Raw genomic sequence first — 18,971 nt, 5'->3', positions numbered from 1 at the left:
CCCGCCCCTTCCGAGACGAAGCTCCGCCCCTACTACTCCTCGCCCCCCCCATCCCTGGCAAACGCGCGCTCTGGCCCCTCCCCTGCTAGACCAGAAGCCGCGCCCCGCCTACTCGTCTCCCTTGACAACGGACCACCCAGGTCCCGCCCCTGTCAGGGACGAGGCCACGCCCCTGTCTCTCCTCTCCCCGGCAACCGCGCGCTCTGGCCCCGCCCCTGCTAGACCAGAAGCCGCGCCCCGCCTACTCGTCGCCCTTGACAACAGACTACCCAGGCCACGCCCCCGCCACGCCTCGCCGCTGCAGCCGCCCGCGGGGTTCCCGGCACAGCGAAGCCCCGCCCTGGCCGCGCGCGCAGCTGGCCGGGCCCTGGGCTGCGGAAGCTAGGTGCCCGCTGGGGACGGTGCACTGGGCATGGACACCGGGGCCACGCAGGCGCGGCGGGGGCAGGAGCCTAGGGGACCTTTGTGGGCGCTGTGCGGGCGTAGGGTCGGGGATCCTGTAGGGACGGTGTGGAGGTGGGGTCCCGCCAACACCCTGGATGGCGGCCCTGGGGGGCTCCCGCGGAAGCCGTCGGGGGTGGAGGTGGAGCGGCTTCCGTGTCACCCTGGGGACCGTGGAGATGGAGGGCCCCGAGGGGCAGTGGAGGGCTCGGAGATGGGAGGACCCCCAAGCGCGGGGTGGCCACGTGGTGTTCGGGGAGCCCGGCGGGTTCCCTGAGGGCTGTGGGCACGGGGACACCCCCTGTCGGTGCCACCGGGACTGGGAAGACCCTGCGGGCGCAGCGGGGCTCGTGGAGGATGGGCGCCCCCCACAGGCGCGTGGGCAAAGGAGGCACCCTGCGGCCCTGGTCGGGCACGTGGAAATGGAAGGGGCCCCTCGCGCGGTGGGCAGCCTAGGAATGTGGGGCTCCGTGGAGGGCGGAGGTTGGGGGGCCCTGTGGGCGTGGTGGGCACTGTGGAGACCGGACCCTGCGGGCGCAGTGGGAGGCTTGGAGAGCGGGGTTGGTGCTACAGGCGCTGCGGGGTCCTGGGAATCTGGGGTGCTCTGAGGGCGCGGTGCGGGGGCGCACGGTGGGGAACGCAATGAGCAGTGGGCGAGGCGGAGAGGGGCGCACGGCACCAGGATCCGGTGGGGTCCCGCTGACCGCCCTGGGGAGCGTAGGTGTGGAGGGTGCCTGCGCGCGCTGGGGGGCTGGAATGTGCACGTTGGGAGTGTCCCGCGCGGGCGCGGTGGGTGAGTGCAAGGTGGCCCCCGGTGGCACGCGTGGAGAGACCCGCGGGCGTCACGGAGCGCAACGGGCAGCCTTCAAATGGAGCTTTTGAGGGGACAGTGGGGCCATGGGTAGGGCTCGGAGGAACGCTGGGGACGGGTTGGTGGAGATGGGGGTCCGCATGGGCGCGGGGGATTAGGGTTAGGGAGGCAGGTGTGGGGATGAAGGTCCCTGCGGGGCACACGGGGACCTCCGACCAGCCTGGGCACAGTACCCGCTGGCGGCCGGCAGGTGGCGCCCGAGGAGAGCGAATGCCAATCATGCTCGGCGGAGGCGGGGCCTGCGCAGTGCAGGCCGCGGGTGGCGGGAAGGATTTCCAACCCGAATTAATGAAGCGCAGCGAACCCAGGAGTGGATCTAGCAAAATGCGCAAAACCGTACGAGACTGCAAACCCCTGAGAGAAGCCAGAAAGGAGCCGAATTTATAAAGAGGGCAAAAAAAAAAAAAACCAATCATGGTGTTTAATATTCAATATATAAAAAGATATACAGCTGGAACATAATTGTGGCTTTAGGGTGGACGTATCTCTGGGGAGGCCACCAGAGCAGTGCACCCTCCTGTCTTTGAGGGAGGAGACCCACCTGAGTTCCCGTCCAGTCGTCCTTCCTGGGGGCTCGGTTTTCCTTGAGCCAGCCAGTCCTGAAGTCCACCTTCCTGAAAACCACCCGGAGGGGCCCTGAGTCCTGCCGTGGGCTCCCTGTGCATTTTCACGGGGTCCCGGGCGGTGCCTGCATCCAGGCACGCACATGTGTACTGTGTCATCAGGACACACAGGACAGCTACCCTTCCATCCCCTCAACTACTGGTCATTTGCCGTCCAGTGGAAGGGGATTGTGTCCTCTCCAGCCCCCCCGAAGGGGTTGGGAGGTGGGGGACAGACACGTGGGTCCCAGCCGCCAGGGAGGGGAGGCTGGAGATGAGGGTCGGCGCATCTGCTTTTGCAAAGCTTCAGGAGGATTCCTGTTGTGGGGCACGCACGGGGTGGGAACCTTAGTGACCGCAGGGCCACGGGCGGGCACACTGGGAGGTCAGATCTGAAGGGTGGGCTGGGCACCGTCTGTCCACAGGGGACCACTCCCGAGTTAGACTGGGCTTCTCAGTTTCTGCCCTGGGGGTGCTCTGGGGTGGGCTGTGCTGTGCCCTGCAGGAGGTGGAGCAGCCTCTCTGGGCCCCACACTCCTGAAAATCCAAAACGGCGGAGGGTCTTGGCGGCCTCCAGGACACGCTGGTCCACGGACTTTAAACTAGCGACCCTCGTTCAACCGGTGGCCCTCCTCGGTGTCCCCGTCCTCATTCATGCCCGAGAGACGGTCCTGGTCCATCTTGGATGCACGTGAGAGCCATCAAACTTCCTCTGTCCACAAGTGACAGGGTGACGGGGACCGAGACTCTGCAGCTGTGGACACCCCGGGGTGGGGGGGACCTGGGCGTGGCTCCTAGGCTGGGCAAAGGGGGGGTCAGCAGCCCGGAGCGTCCAGAGAAAAAAAGCTGGATCTGCCCTGTCCCTCTGACCGCGGGGGCTGCAGGTCCGGTGTGCTCCAGGGGACAGACGCCAGCTGCAGAGACTTGCTGATGTCACCGGGTCTCGAATTCTCCGCAGGACGCAGGACGTGAGGCTCCTGGGCTCGGCTCCGAGCTGGTGGTTTGAGGTTTTTCGTAGATTTTTTTTTTCTTCTTTGCCTCGGAGGCGCCCGCCACCGACCATTTTGCTGGCTCAGGGTTTCCACCCTGGACGCGTCTGACTCCGTGTCACTTTCTAGGTTCTGCTCGGGGACAGCCAGGAAAAAAAAACACGCTCCGGGACCCACGGGATCATCCCCGGGAGGAGCGGGAGGTGCGGGGTCTGTCACAGGATGGAGATGGTGGCCTGTCAGGGATGTGGCTTTGGGAACCTTCGGTGTCCAAGGGGCTGATGTGTCCCTGGGGGACAAAGGCTGGACCAGGGTCCCCGGATGAGCTCCCTCCAGGGTTCCAGGGGGCTCCTCCTGCCTCTCCAGCTCCTGGGCTCCAGGTGGCCCTGGGCGGGTGGCCCCTCACTGCAGTCTCTGCCTCCGTCCCCACGGGGTCCTCCTCTGGGTCTGTGTCCCCTCCTCTGTCTCTGGGGAGGACACGGCCATGGCCTGAGGGCCCCCTGACCCAGGAGGAGCCCATCTCAGGACCCTCCACTAATGACCTCTGCAGAGACCCTGTCCCCACACCAGGTCCCCGCAGACTTGAATTGGGGAGGACGCTATTCACTGGTGCCTGGTCCCCAAACGTCATGTGGAGTCCATCCAGGTGCCCGCCTGTGGCTGAGAAGCCTCCGGCCCTGGAAGCTCCTTCCGGTGACCATGCGCAGGATCGATGTCACCCCCAAGGATCCCCGTAGCTCCTCAGAGTCACCTGGTCCCTTTGCCGGCACCGCCGTGGCCAGGCGTGACCACACATGAAACCTGCCCAGATGGCAGCACGGCAGCCGGCTGGAGGGACCCGGTGCAGGGAGGGGACCCCGGGATTGCAGACCAAGGTCACCTCCCCAATGTCACCAAGGAGGTGTCGGGCCTGCAGAGTCGGGGAGCGCGGGAGGGTGCTGAGCTGGCTGAATGCTCGTCCCCAGCTGGGGACAGGCTGGGCAGCCCCTTGGCAGACCAGTGGCCCACGCCCCCGTGTCCACTACCGCCGCTGGGGTTCGGTTCCGTGAGCAGGAAGACACGAGGCTGGATGGCACAGCGGCCTGGGGACCCCTGGTGGCTTCCCATAAGGAGCAGGTGGTCTCTGCAGATCTCCAGGGTGGCCGTGGAGGGTGCGGCGTGTCCCCGCTGGACCTTTTGCAAAGGTCACTCCCAGGCTCAGAAGAGGCTCTCCTGCCTCCTGAGGCCGGGCCGGCCGGTGCCCTGCAGCGCGTCCGCGGGGCCGGCGGACATGGAGCGCGCCGAGAGCGTCCTGGCGGAGAAGAGGCTGTCGCGGCGCGTCGTGTCCAGGCTGTCGCTGGGCAGGCGGCCGTAGCCCAGGTAGTGGCGCAGGCGCAGCTGGAACTCGCGGGAGGCGAAGTAGTAGACGAAGGGATCTAAGCAGTTATTGAGGCAGCTGAGGCAGAGGGTCAGCTTGTAGACGTGGTAGTAGCTGCGGCCGAAGAAGAGCCGGCTGACCATGTGGACCAGCAGCACGAAGTTGTTGGGCGCGAAGCAGGTGACGAAGGCCAGCAGCACCACGGCGGCCAGGCACACGGCGCGCCGCCGCTGGCCCTGGTCCTGGCCGCCGCCGTCGGCCGTGCGCAGCAGCTTGGTGATGGTGGCCGTGTAGCAGGCCACGGTGACCACGAAGGGGATGAGGAAGAGGAGCACGAAGATGGTGAAGAGGAACAGGGCCCACATGGCCACGCTGGGCAGCATGGTCCACTTGAGCACGTCGAAGCACGTGACGATGCCCAGCGCGTCCACCTCGTAGGTGAGATCCGTGCGCGCCAGCGGGAAGAGCGCGGCCAGCAGCAGCGCCCAGGTGCCCGCGCAGGCGGCCAGCGCGTAGCGGCGGCGGCGCCAGCGCGCGGAGCTGAGCGGGTGGACGACGCCCAGGAAGCGCTCGACGCTGATGCAGGTCATGGTCAGGATGCTGCAGTACATGTTGGCGTAGAAGGCCACGGTGACCACGTTGCAGAGGACCTCGCCGAACACCCAGTGGTGGCCGTTGCAGTGGTAGTAGATCTGGAAGGGCAGCACGCTGGCCAGCATCAGGTCCGTGACGCTCAGGTTGATCATGAAGATGACCGACGGCGACTTGGGACCGATGTGGCGGCACAGCACCCACAGCGAGAAGAGGTTACCGGGGATGCTGACCAGCACCACCAGCGAGTAGACCACGGGCAGCGCCACGGCGATGGCCGGGTTCCGCAGCATCTGCAGCGTCGCGTTGTCCGGGCCGCTCACGTTCATGTCCACCAGCCCCATCACCGCCGCCGCGGACGCGCGCTCATCCTCACGGACCTGCAAGGGGAGGGACGCAGAAAGGGTCAGGGGCCCCAGGGACAGGGGAGCCACGGGACAGGAGGACACCCCCCCAGCCCCATCCCCAGGGACAGGAGAGCCACGGGACAGGAGGACCCGGAGCCCCGTCCCCAGGGAGCCACCTCGGTGCCCTTCAGCAGGTGATGGATAAAGAAAATGTGGTACGTGTACGCCGTGGAATATTACTCAGCCACGAAGAAGAGTGAAATGATGGCGTTCGCTGGTCAAGGAATGGAGTTGGGAGACACCAGGCTGACCAAGCTAAGCAAGTCCCCCCAAAGACCGAGGACACACGTTCTCCCTGATATGCGCATGCTAACCCACAATAAGAGGGTGACTAGGGGACAAATAGAGGTATGGTGGACTAGACAGAGGGGACTGAAGGGAGGGGAGGGACAGGGGGTAGGAAGGACAGGGGAATGAATGGGACATGGTGACCCCCGGTGCATATAGGACCACAGGACCCGGGTGATTCTACACCATGTCCAACCAGAAGGAGGAGAAGTGACAATCCATTTACGGAGGACATGTCCCAGTGCGTTCTACGGTCACAGAGAACATGCAGGAAAGGGCCCTGCCTGCTCCCCAGGGACAAGGGACCTGGCGCCCCACCTGCCCGTTGGCACTCAGGCCTCTGAGCACCCGGAAGCTCCTTTGCTCCTTCTCTGTGTCTTTCTCCCTGGAAGTTGAGGGAGCGCGTGGTGAGGGACGCTGCACTGGCTTCCACCTTGGGTCGCCGAGGACGCTGGCCGTCGCCCAGCGACCTCGCTTCCAAGCCCGGGAGAGGTGATCTGGGTCACCTCCAGGGTGGGGAGGGACGTCCCAGAGGCCGGCTCGGCTCTCAGGCCTGGTTCCTCATTTGCACAGGGTCAAATCGAGGTCCCCCCTGCCTAATCAGGGTCCCGGGAGACGGGCTGCATTTGCCTGGCTACACGGGGGTGGGGGCTGGTCCAGAGGGGTGGCTCGGCTGCCCCAGGGACTGGCCGTCACCCAGGCATCTGGCTCCACCTGGGAGCTGCCATCGGGGGGCCACCCAGGGGAAGGCAAATTAGGGTCCCTATGGCCTCTCCCCTCCCCCACCCCGAAGCCCCATTTCCCGTGATGGATTTTAAGTCCCACAGAATCTCGGGGTCTGGGACGGTGGCTCCGAGGCACAGATGTCCTTAGCAAGTACAGGGCCCTGGGTCCCATCCGACCCACTTTTTTTTTCTTCTCTAGGGCTGAGAGTTGAACTCAGGGCCCCTCCGACCCCCTGCGCCCCGTCCCCAGCCCTATTGGGCATCTTATTTAGAGATTGGGCCTCCCTGAGGCCTCGCTGTGGCCTCCCAACTCAGCCTCCCCCAGCCGCTGGGATGACAGGCCCCCGGCCTAGATTTCTTTTTTTTATTTTGAGATGGGATCTTGCTAAGGTGCCGAGGCTGGCCTCCACCGTGGGGTCCTCCTGCCTCAGCCTCCGGAGTCGCTGGGATCTCAGGTGTGTGCCTCCTGGTTTGGGGGCATGTGGAGGTTGGAGGAAATGGTGGACGGACGCTCCAAGATGCGCACCACCCAGTGGGGCGTTTTAGAAACCCAACAGCGTCCCCGGCAGGGTCCCCCAAGGCGAAGGGCAAGTGGACATCGTCCGAGCGGCCCCCCGAAGAAGGCTCGGGACTTACCGTCCGCGACACGACGCTGCTGTTGAAATGGCGGAGCCGACGGGGGGCACCCGGCTCGGCTTCCACAGGGCCATCTGCCACCCAGCGTGCGCGCCTGGTTCCCTTTCTTGACTTTGCAAATGAGTTCCTGTCACCTTTTCCAAATACGCTCACCTCTTGGGGGCGGGGTGGGGGGACGGGTTATGCAACGCGAATCTGGGGCGTCCGAGTCGGGGAAACCCAACACACGTCTGTGGTGGGGGTGGGCCTGGTCCAATCAGTCGAAGGGCCGAGGAACAAAGTCTGAGGTTTCCCCCTCGACAAAGGAGCCCCGCGTGCAGGCTGCGTCTATCCATCGGCCACTCCTCTAGAAACCTCCCCAGTGGTCATCTAGGTGCACACCTGTCAATCATCTATACAGACGCGTGTCCATCACCGGTCTCCACAGGTCTCTGTCCACGGGGGGGATCAGGTCCTTCCAAGGATCTAAGGCCACACATTGGCGTCCCCTGGAGAAGACCTCCACGCGTCCAGCACCTCTGCAGCCTCAGCCCCTGCTGAGTTTCCCGCCTGTCCAGCGGAGTGACCGGTCCCCCCTGGGGGTTGCTGACCACGCGCGATCCGACTTGGACTCAACTGTCCGCCCTTTTCTTTCCTCTACTGATCTGCAAGGGCCACCTTCTTCGGGGCCGGACAATCCTGCGTTCAGGTGGCGCAGGGACCCGCCCGGGAGCGCCCCGAGGCCGGGAGCCGAACAGGGACGCTCTCTGTGCCCACCCGGCCGAGGGGGCTCCCGAAGCCCCTCTGGGGGTCATTTCAGGGGTCCCAAGGCACATGCCTCCCCTCTGCCTGGGGGCGGGGGGTGGAGGAAAAGGCCTTCGCCCTAGGAAGCAGGAAAGTGAAACCAAACAGACCAGCCACCCGGGCGCACGTGGCTCTCCGTTGGCAGAAGGAGCCTGTTAAAATCCACGCAGGGGCCGGGGTCTCTGCGTCCAGCGCAGACCCTGCACGGGCTCCCGGGCGGCCCCGGGGCGCCCTCTGCTCCCAGGACCAGCCTCAGGGACCCTCAGGGCTGCCCAGAGCCGGGCGTTGGCCCTTTGGCCCCGGGGCGCACCCTGCAAGCGAATCTATCAGCAGGAAACACCTGCGCCCCGAGGAGTGGGTGCCGGACAGAGAGTCCAACCCGCGGCCCTCTGGGTGCTTCCCGTTCTCAGCTCCCCGGGCCACCTCCCCGCACACCTTGGGGAAAAAAGACCTGCACCCGTGTCATCCCAGGGGCTCAGGAGGCTGGGGCAGGAGGTTTGCAATTGGAGGCCAGCCTCAGCAACGTAGTTGGGAACTAACTAAGCAACTCGGGGAGACCCAGTCTGCAACTAAGATACCAAAAAGGGGCAGGGGATGGGGCTCCATCGCGGTACAGCGACCCCTGGGTCCAGTCCCCAGGTTTGGGCTCTGGAAAAATACCGACGGGGGAGCCGCGCGCTCAGGGCCAGGGGCCTGGAGCTGCTGTCTCCATTTCTGCGCGCAGAGCTGGGGACGCAGGAGAACCGCCCCCCCCCCCCCGCCGCAGCTGGACGCCTCCGCCTCGTGCACATTTAAATACCACGCGCCCTTGAACCCAGGCCAGAGCCGCGGGGCGCGCAGGTGATGCAAGAAACGAGCGAGAGCGCAGGGCATCTGCAGCCCCAGCGCGCCCCGCCTCCACCGCCGTCGGCTGTTGTGGGTGCACCTGGCACCTGGTGGGCGGCCCCCTGCACCCCCCCTGCACCCCGGTCCGCAGTGCTGGCTCTGCACTGAGCGGTCCCCCGTGGCCGGCCCAGGAAGGCCGAGGTCAGGGCCTGGGTAGGGGCGCGCTCGCGCGCTGCTCGGCGGGTTGCACGGACCATTAATCAGGAAATCAGCTCTAACGGCCTCCGCTTCCCTGAAACCCAGGCGCCTGCGGTTTGCAGCCGCGGAGGCCCCGACCGACCGACCGAGGGGAGGCAACTCTGTCAAACGAGATTAACGGTTGGCAGCGTCGCCAAGGGCAGCCCGAGGCCCCCTCCCCAGAGCGCACAGGGCGCAGCTGGTGCAGCCCCGGCCTCAGCCCCCCCCCCCCCACACACACACGGGGCTCGCTCGGGGCCACTTTGCAAGATCTTGCAAGAGGAGGCCCAGGGTTCGTGGCCTGGCGAGCACCAGGGGGCCTCCTTCTTACTTATTTATTTCAGAAACAGCTTTACTGGGGCGCAATCGACCCACCCTACAAGATTTTCACGCCAACCCTGAACCCCGCCAGGGTTAACCCCCGTCTTTCTTTGTCCCCTCAGCCCCTTGACAGCTAGGGACCCGGCTTCTGTCACCCCCGAATCCTCTTTTCCAATGGAACCGGTGTGGAATACCTCTGTTTTCCTGGCTGAGTACTATTCCACTCCACAGACAAACGGTCGTCTTTCCATCCCTCCGAGGCCAGTGGGTGGCCTGGGCTTCTTGGCCGTTCAGAGTGACATCCCCTTAGGGCTTAACGGTGACAGCCTCAGAAGGAAGGGTTGACCCATAAAGCGACTGGGCTGCAGAGCTCACGGAGGCGGTGATGTGACAAGAGATTTTGCAGCCGCCATCAGGACCAGATGCATCCATCTGCGTCTGGCGACAGTTGGGCTTCTCCTACAGTCAGTCCCCTGGGCGGGTGCTGGGGCTGCCCCGGGTGCCAGGCTCCCAGAGGACAAGGTCGCTCCCACCCTGGACGGCAGAGGCTGGACCAGGGTCCCTAACTGATACAGCACAGAGCAGGTGGCCTGGGTGACACGGGCCTGTGTTCTGCTCTGTGACGTCGTGGTTGTCACCTGCTCATGCATCCCGCACACTCACTGTGTCTGTCGGAACTGGATCACGTGTGACGCCGTCCGTGAGGCACGGGATGGCACAGATCTCCATCCACAATGCCAGACGTGCCCGGCACGCATGTCCCCTGTGAGGCTGGATCCTGTGGCATTTTATGGGCAGTGAGTGTGCTCTGCATCACGTCACCTGCAAACTGCACCTGAGCTCTGAAGTGTGCGTAGAATAGACATGACTTACCAGCCCGGCTGGCAGGTGACTGTGTGTGACAGAGCCATACCTGACGTCACTACGTATTGTGTTATAGATTATTATTATTATTATAGATCATTGGGAGGATGTGACTGTTCCCACATTATTGCATGCATACCCGTGGGGATCATTACATGCACACCTGTGGGGATGATTACATGCATATCTGTGGGGATCATTACATGCACACCTGTGGGGATCATTACATGCATACCTGTGGGGATCATTGCATGCACACCTGTGGGGATCATTGCATGCATACCTGTGGGGATCATTGCATGCATATCCATGGGGATTATTGCATGCATACGCATGGGAATTATTATATGCATAACTATGGGGATTATTGCATGTATACCTATGGGGATTATTACATGCATACCCATGGAGATTATTGCATGCATACCCATGGGGCTTATTACATGCATACCTATGGGGATTATTTTATGCATACCCATAGGGATTATTGCATGCATACCCATGGAGGTTATTACATGCATACCTGTAGGGATTATTACATGCATACCTATGGGAATTATTACATGCATACCCATGGGGGTTATTACATGCATACCTATGGGAGTTATTGCATGCATACCCATGGGGATCATTACATGCATACCTATGGGGATGATTACATGCATACCCATGGGGATTATCACATGCATACCCATGGGAATTACTACATGCATACCTATGGGGATTATTGCATGCATACCTATGGGGATCATTACATGCATACCCATGGGGATGATTACATGCATACCCATGGGGATTACTACATGCATTCCCATGGGAATTATTACATGCATACCTATGGGGATTATTGCATGCACACCTATGGGGATCATTACATGCATACCTATGGGGATTATTAAATGCATATCCATGGGGATTATTACATGCACACCTGTGGGGATTATTACATGCATACTCATGGGAATTACTACATGCATACCTATGGGGATTATTACATGCATATCCATGGGGATTATCACATGCATACCCATGGGGATCATTGCATGCATACCTATGGGAATTATTGCATGCATACCTATGGGGATCATCGCATGCATACCCATGGGGATCATCACATGCATACCATGAGGATTATTACATGCATACCCATGGGGATCATCACATGTATACCCATGGGGATCATTACATGCATACCCGTGGAGATCATTGCATGTACACCTATGGGGATTATACATGCATACCCATGGGGATCATCACATGCATACCCATGGAGATCATTACATGTATACCCATGGGGATCATCACATGCATACCCGTGGGGATCATCACATGCATACCCATGGAGATCATTACATGTATACCCGTGGGGATCATCACATGCATACCCATGGAGATCCTTACATGCATACCCTTGGGGATGATTACATGTATACCCATGGAGATCCTTACATGCATACCCGTGGGGATCATGCATACCCATGGAGATCCTTACATGCACACTAGTGGAGTCCTGGTTTCTCGCCTCTCACTGAGTGGTGCAGCGGTCACAGACCCTGGCAGGAAGGCAGGAGGTGATGGTCTTGCTGCAGGGGCCGCGAGAGGCCACTTCGCGCCCGTGGAGGTGGCTGAGATCAGAGGACACACGGGGACCCGGGGGAGGGAACCCTCGTGAGCTGGCGGGAAGGCGGACGTGCGTCCACTGTGCACCTGGCTGGCCGTTCCCCCAACCCTGACGGCTCACCCCGTAACGTCGGAGTTCACAGTGACGGACGGGCCATCCAGCAGCCCTCCTGCCCCACCCCGGAGAACCGATGGCGGAGGTCAGCGCAGAGCTGTGCCTGATGTCCACAGCGGCGGTGTCCACAGGGGTGCCCAGGCCCACAGGTGTGTCTGTCACACCGTGGAATATTACTCAGCCGGGAAGAGGAGCCCAGGAAGCGGAACGGAGCTGTCCCCTGCTAGCACTTGGATGGGCCTCCAGGATGCGTGGCTCAGCGAGAGACCCCGGACACCCAGGGACACACGTGATTTACCCGGAGCAGGCCAGCGCCCGGGGACAGGAGGTCATTGGTGCTTCCTGGGACCTGGGGCAGAGACCCTGTCTAATGGGGACTGGGGTCTCCTTTTGGGTTCCCCCAAAATCCCAGAGACGGGGCCACCTCTGGACCCCGGGGCCAGCACATTTTCAGCTCCATGGACGCCGACTGTTTGGAACCACGGAAACCAGAAGGGACGTCCCCTCGTCCCCCAAACAGAAAACCGAAAGCAAAACACAGGTGTCCCCAGGTCCCCGTGCCCAAGGCGCTGGCGACCGGGCTCCTCGGGACGGGACGGGGTCCTTCCTGTCCCCTGGGCCTCCCGCCCACAGCCACCGGGGTCCCCTGACTTACGAGGGCCGCAGGACGGTGGGGTCCCGGGGGGCGCTGGCCTCGGGGGCTTCTCCGAATGTCCCCTGACCCTCCCGCCTGGCCCAGGGAGGCAGCCGGTCTGCATGAGCTGGGAGGTCAGCGCCTGTCCCCCGACAGGACCCTGCAGTGGCCCCCGGGTCCCCGGGGCTGACGGCTGGCCACCTGTGGCCCTGGGTCTGGCTGAAGGGCAGGGACCTTGTGAAACCCCGGGAGGGTTCCTCTTTCTCAGGCCCCGGGGTGGAGCCGCTCCCCAGGGGACTTTCACATATTTTTTTTAATAAAAAAAGATGCATTTTGAACCCGTTTGAAATAAGAGTGTCACCTCCATTGCACAGGGGATGGAGGTGCAGTGAGGTCCCCAGGGTGGCCCTGACCCCAGGACCTTGGCATGTGCTGTGGGGGGCAATGGGTCTTGGCAGAGGGGATGGAGGGGCAGTGAGGTCCCCAGGGTGGCCCTGACCCCAGGACCTTGGCATGTGCTGTGGGGGGCAATGGGTCTTGGCAGAGGGGATGGAGGGGCAGTGAGGTCCCCAGGGTGGCCCTGACCCCAGGACCTTGGCATGTGCTGTGGGGGGCAATGGGTCTTGGCAGAGGGGATGGAGGGGCAGTGAGGTCCCCAGGGTGGCCCTGACCCCAGGACCTTGGCATGTGCTGTGGGGGGCAATGGGTCTTGGCAGAGGGGATGGAGGTGCCGTGAGGTCCCCAGGGTGGCCCTGACCCCAGGACCTTGGGATGTGCTGTGTGTGGAGATGGCTCTTTGCAGAGGGGATGGAGGTGCCGTGAGGTCCCCAGGGTGGCCCTGTCCAGCAGGACTGGGGTCCTCGTAGAGGAGGAGATGAGGACACAGACGCACACAGAGGGACGGCCCCGGGAGGACACAGGGAGAAGATGGCGGCTGCGAGCCCAGGGGAGAGGGTCAGGAGGAGCCACTTCTGCCCGCACCTGGACCTCGGACCTCCATCCTCCAGGGCAGGGGCGATAGACCTCTGCTGATCTAACCCCCCAGGCTGGGGGGCTCTATAACTAGCCTCCTGTCCTCCTTACCAAGAAGCAGGACGCGGGGCACAGGGCGCGGGAGGCCGGCCACAGGGTTTTAAAGAGTCACGTTTGCTGGAAAGCGTCCCAGACGCGGCAGGACTATCTGCCAGATAAAGCTTCCACGTGACCAGGTGTCCCCACTCCTGGGCGGGACACCCAACGGGGTCCAGGGAACCCCCAAATGCAGTCCAGCCCCGTGTCCATCAGGGGACAAGCGGGTGCAAAAAAAGCCCGGGCGAGTCCGCGGGCGGGAGAGCGGTCAGCCTTGGAGTCAGACCCCGTCGTGTGGGCCGACCTCCTGGGGGACCCGGGCGTCAGCCAAGGGACAGGCCACAGGGAGAGGCCAACAGCCCCTGTCCCTCACGCTGCCTCTGAGAGGACAGTGGCCAGGACCTGGGGGTCTGCAGCCACGTGCTCAGAGGAGCGTCCAGGGCTGCCAAGTGCCAGGGCCCCCAAGCAGCGAGCCACACACGTCCACGGTGACAGGGTGCGTCCAGCAGGCTCCAAGGTGTCCAGCTGCTGCGGACCACCCAGGGGCGCTGGGCACAAGGTATCCAGCTCCTGCAGACCGGGGGTGCTCGTTACAGTGTACCCAGTCCTTGCAAACGACCAGGGTGCTGGTTACTAGGTACCCAGTCCTTGCAAACGACCCAGGGTGCTGGTTACTAGGTACCCAGTCCTTGCAAACGACCCAGGTGCTGGTTACTAGGTACCCAGTCTTGCAAATGGCCCAGGTGCTGGTTACTAGGTACACAGTCCTTGCAACGACCAGGTGCTGGTTACTAGGTACCCAGTCCTTGCAAATGACCCAGGGTGCTGGTTACTAAGGTACCCAGTCCTTGCAAACGACCAGGTGCTGGTTACTAGGTACCCAGTCCTTGCAAATGGCCCAGGTGCTGGTTACTAGGTACACAGTCCCTTGCAAATGACCCAGAGTGCTGGTTACTAGGTACCCAGTCCTTGCAAACGACCCAGGTGCTGGTTACTAGGTACCCAGTCCTTGCAAATGACCCAGAGTGCTGGTTACTAGGTACCCAGTCCTTGCAAATGACCCAGGTGCTGGTTACTAGGTACCCAGTCCTTGCAAACCCCGGGGGTGCTGGTCACAAGGTATCCAGCTCCTGCAGGCCATGCCGGTGCGCGGGAGGCCGCAGGCCACTGGACCGCGATGTCATTTCCTTTGCCTATATGCCCCTGGATCAGTGGGAATATTAGCCAGCCACCAACAAGAAGAATACTACTCAGCCAGGAACAAGGACGGGTGCTGAATAATTCAACTGGAGGGTGTTCTATAGAGCGACACAAGACAGATCCCGAGAGACAGACGCTGGGTGTTCTCTCTCCCGGATGGAAGCTCAAATTTAAGGCCACCGGCCAGCGGGACAGTGACGGCTAGGGGCTGGGACAGACACAGAAGGCCATTTTTGATCAGTGCCTGCTGTATGCACGGAACTATGACACTTGTATACGGTTGAAGCCCGGGTTTAAAACACCCCTGACCCTCAGCATGTCCTGTCCCAGCTGTGGCCACTCACACACTGTCCCCGATTGCAGGACCAGGGCCTCCTGGGACGAGGGATTTCGGTGTCCCCAGCTGTGGGGACAATGTGGGTCAGACCTCAGGGTGCACAGCAGGCCTCCTGGCCGCCACAGGGTGGTTTCCCAGGACGCTCTGCCGCCCGGGGCCGCCTGGATCTCACTTCCGCCCGGGGCCTGGGGGAATTTCGACCGTGACCTTTACACCGTGCCCCTGGGGTCTGCTGTCCCCCGTGCCCAGGGGGACATCTGGGTCTCACGGGGGCCCTGGGAGAGTCCCAGGCCCCACCCTGGGCTGGAGGATCAATGTGGCCTCTTCCCTTTTTCTCTCTCTGTCTCTGAGAGTCTCACGGTTTTGCACAATTTCAGCCACTTTCTGCAGAGAATCTGGATCTTTCCAACTTTTCTCTCCTGGACGCAGACAGGGTTCCCTTCCATCCTCCGTCCAAGGGACCCACTTGGCGGCTGCCCCTGGGCCGGTCGGAGCGGCCAGCATGGCGACTCCTGGACCTTGGGGGCTGTTTTAAAAACAAAACAAGTCGCGGGATCCACAGAGACGGTCCCTGGGGTCCCCCGGGTCCCCCGGGCGGTTCCTGATTGACGGCTGGAGGGCAGCCTATACCGGGTGGAAACACTGCCCGAAGGCACGGTCCCGATCCAGCGCTCCTCCCTTGTTTCTGGAACGTTCCGTGGCGTGATTGTGGTCCACAGTGGATCGTGGCTAGGGACCCCGTGTGGGTGTCCATCACTGGGACCGGGAGCCGGTTCCTCTTTTTATCCCCCTCTGGGTCCCTGGCTACTTCCCCTGGGGGCGCCCCGGACGGAGGGTTCCGGGGTCTGCTGTCCTGTGCGAACGGCGGGTCCCCTGTCCGTAGGCTCCGCGGAGGGACCGTCACTGCCCCGGCTGGACCACAAGGACGCGGTCACATCAGCCGGGAACCCCGGTGCGGGGCCATCTGCCACGCGCTGCGAGTGCTGCTGATTTTCTAAATGACAATCGTGAGCTGTCACCGTCAGAGGGACGGGCTCTGGAGTCTCACCAGGGACACTGCGGAGCTGCCGGGACCCACCTCAGGGACCTCGGCTGAGTCCCGGGCCCGAGGGCATCCCAGGAAGGGCCTGCGTCCACCCAGCTGGACCTGGGGGTCAGCGCTGGCCCCTCACCTGCGACGCCTGGTTTTTTTTGCACACTTCTCTGTGTATCTGAGGCTGGGTGGCCGGTCCCTGGGCTGGAGGCGAGAAAGTGACATTTTTCGGGTCGGACTGAAGAGGAAATTGAGGTCACGGGGCACTGTGGTCAGCAGCCGAGCTGGGCCCCGCAGAGCAGCCCCGTGGGTCCTCTCACGGAGCCCCGAGCAGAGGCCACGCGGACTCAGGGGGGACCAAGCTGGGGGTGACACCTGGGAATCCCGCACAGGGGACCTGGAGGTCCTGGTCAGTACCACAGGGGGTCCCCCAGAGCGACAAGTAGCCCCGAGTCCCTCACAGCTCAGGGCCGGGCCGCAGGAGAAGTGGTCAGTGGGTGCCGCTTAGCCAGGGGTCAGGGACAGGTCCTCAACCCCGGTGACTTTAGCTTTCCCTCTCAGAGGTCACTAGGAAATGTCTAGAGTCAGTTCTCATGAACGTAGCCGGGAGGGGCTGCTCCTGGATCCTGGTGTGTGGGGCCCAGAGAGGCTGCTGCAGCTCCTGCAGCGCACAGCACAGCCCACCCCAGAGCACCCCCAGCCCCAGAGGGCCCGATGTCCAGGAGACCTGCAGACAGGGTCTCTGTCCATCATCCGTCCACCCAGCTGCCACCTGTCTGTCAATCATCTATCTATCATCTATCTATCTGCCTATCTATCTATCATCTACCAATTCCTGTCTGCCTATCTATTGATCTACTATCTACTAATCCTGTCTGTCCATCTGTGTATCTAGGTATCTATCATCTATCTATCTCTCTGTCATCCACCAGTTCTGTCTATCATCTCTCTATCTTCTATCATCTATCCATCCTGTCTATCTATCTATGCATCTGTCTCTCTATCTATCTGTCATCTATTCATTCTGTCTGTCCATCTATCTCTCTGTCATCTACCCATTCTGTCTATCTACCTGTCAATCATCTATCTATCTCTCTGTCATCTACCCATTCTGTCCATCTACGTCTCTGCCATCGACCCATCCTGTCTGTCCAGGGGGCTCTCCCACCCGGGTGGGGCTGCTCCTGGCTCCTGGTGTGTGGGGCCCAGAGAGGCTGCTGCACCTCCTGCAGCGCACAGCACAGCCCACCCCAGAGCACCCCCAGCCCCAGGGGGCCCCGGTGCCCAGGAGGCCTGTGGGCAGGACTTGTCCATCACACAGCTGTTATTCACGTGTACCCATCACTTACATTGACCATCTACTGATGTCCTGTACCTATTGATTATCGGTCACCTACTTGTCTAACAGTCTACAGCGACCTGTCGTCACACGGAGGCCGGGGAACACAAAACCAGTGTCACCAGTGACTGTTCCTCGGGGAACAGTCACGTGGGAAGTTCCACAAACTGGGTGACTTTGAACACCTGAGCAGGTCCCCACCCTGGACAGCGGAGGCTGGACCAGGGGTCCCCGGCTGAGCTCCCTCCACGGGCTCCAGGGAGGCTCCTCCTGCCTCTCCAGCTCCTGGCCCCCTGGCAGGTCACCTACATGTCACATCATGTGTGCATTCAACTGGGGCCAGCCCCTTGGTGGCATTGACCTGGTCACTCAACCTGGGGTCCTCTGAGGACCACTTCTGTCTGTGCCTGACCTTGCACGGACTGGGGCACCAAGCTTCCAACCCTGCCACCTCTGTCCGTGCCCAGGTCCCCTCTGGCCAGTGTCCCCCTGCTGCCCGGGGTCTGAGGGGTGACCCCTCACTGTCTGAAGGCTGGGACCCCATCTTTTCCCACTGTCCACTAGTCCTCTCCGTCCATGAATTCCCCCGGAGGTCCCATGCACGGTGCCTTTCAACCCAAATCCTGCCCCTGCCTTCCTCCAGATCCGGGCGGGCTCGGCCATTTGCAGGAGAGCTCAGAAAGGGCAGCCGGGGCTGTTGAAGGACAAGCCAGTCCTGCAGGCGGCCACAGCTGCACCTCCAGAGGGCTCGTCAGGTGACCGGGGAGCAGGGGCGGTTTCAGACTTGTGCTGGGCTTCCTGTGACGGTGACTCACCACCTGCAGACGGTTGATGACCCCGAAGGAGGAAGTCCAGGATCATTTTTTTCTTGCACGCGGGGAAGGGCTGGGGTCCCCTGCAGGTGCCCAAGGAGGTGGGGGACCGGGGACGGGGGCAGCTGCACCGCCCAGCTGGGCTGCCTGGTGTGCCAGGGCCTGGGGAGGCCAGGGGAGGAAGTCCCGGCCTCCAGCGGTGGCCTCCAGCGGCTGCTGTCCCTCCCTCCGAGTCAGACAAGGAACTCAGAACCAGGCTCTGGGAGGATTGGTCAGGGGAGGTGACGGATGGAACGGTGTCCCCTGAAGGAGAAGCCGAGGTCCTCTGCTGCTCGGGGACCTGCATGCGGGGACTTATGTGCAAACCAGGATCTTTGCGGACGCCCTCCAGAGGCATGGTGGGGCCTCAGTCTGACATGATGGGCGTCCTTCTCAGAAAAAGGGACTAGGAGACAGACAAGGGGACCCCAGTGTGAGCCCAGAGGTGCAGACAGAGCCACGTGGCCACGGGGCAAGGATGACGGGTGGTCAGCAGGACGCTGGACAGGCAGGAGGGGACGCTCCCCAAGGCTCAGACAGAGCACGGCCGGGGACACCTGGAGGGGAGACTTCTGCCCCGGGAATGGAGAGAAGGTGTGCAGTGCTGTGACATCCCCCGGCTGTGGGTCTCAACAGCCCTGGCCTCAGAGGGACCAAGGGATCCTGGGGTCCAACGCTTTTCTTACTGCATCTGCATATCCACCTCTCCACTCACCCACCTGCCGGCCATCCACCATCATGTAACCCTCCCCTCTCCCATGCTGCCCTCCACTCTCCATCCACCCACCACCCATCCATCATTCATCCTCATCCACCCCCATCCATCCACCCATCCAT

At 62.2% G+C, this 18,971-nt stretch overlaps 1 protein-coding gene across 1 annotated transcript in view; it reads right to left on the bottom strand.

Annotated features, from left to right (window-relative positions):
- Nucleotides 1–4,100: 4,100 nt before the first annotated feature.
- Nucleotides 4,101–18,971, bottom strand: part of P2ry8 (P2Y receptor family member 8) — a 19,892-nt gene continuing 5,021 nt past the window's right edge. Inside the window, exon 2 of the mRNA XM_026382304.2 lies at nt 4,101–5,231. Coding sequence (XP_026238089.1) covers nt 4,101–5,195 — 1,095 coding nt within the window. The 5' untranslated portion in view covers nt 5,196–5,231. The remainder of the gene's footprint in view (nt 5,232–18,971) is intronic.

The sequence above is a fragment of the Urocitellus parryii genome, chromosome X, assembly GCF_045843805.1.
Source record: "Urocitellus parryii isolate mUroPar1 chromosome X, mUroPar1.hap1, whole genome shotgun sequence".
NCBI classification, from domain to species: domain Eukaryota; kingdom Metazoa; phylum Chordata; class Mammalia; order Rodentia; family Sciuridae; genus Urocitellus; species Urocitellus parryii.
Note: the sequence above shows the minus strand (reverse complement) of the source record. Positions and strands in the feature narration are given on the sequence as shown.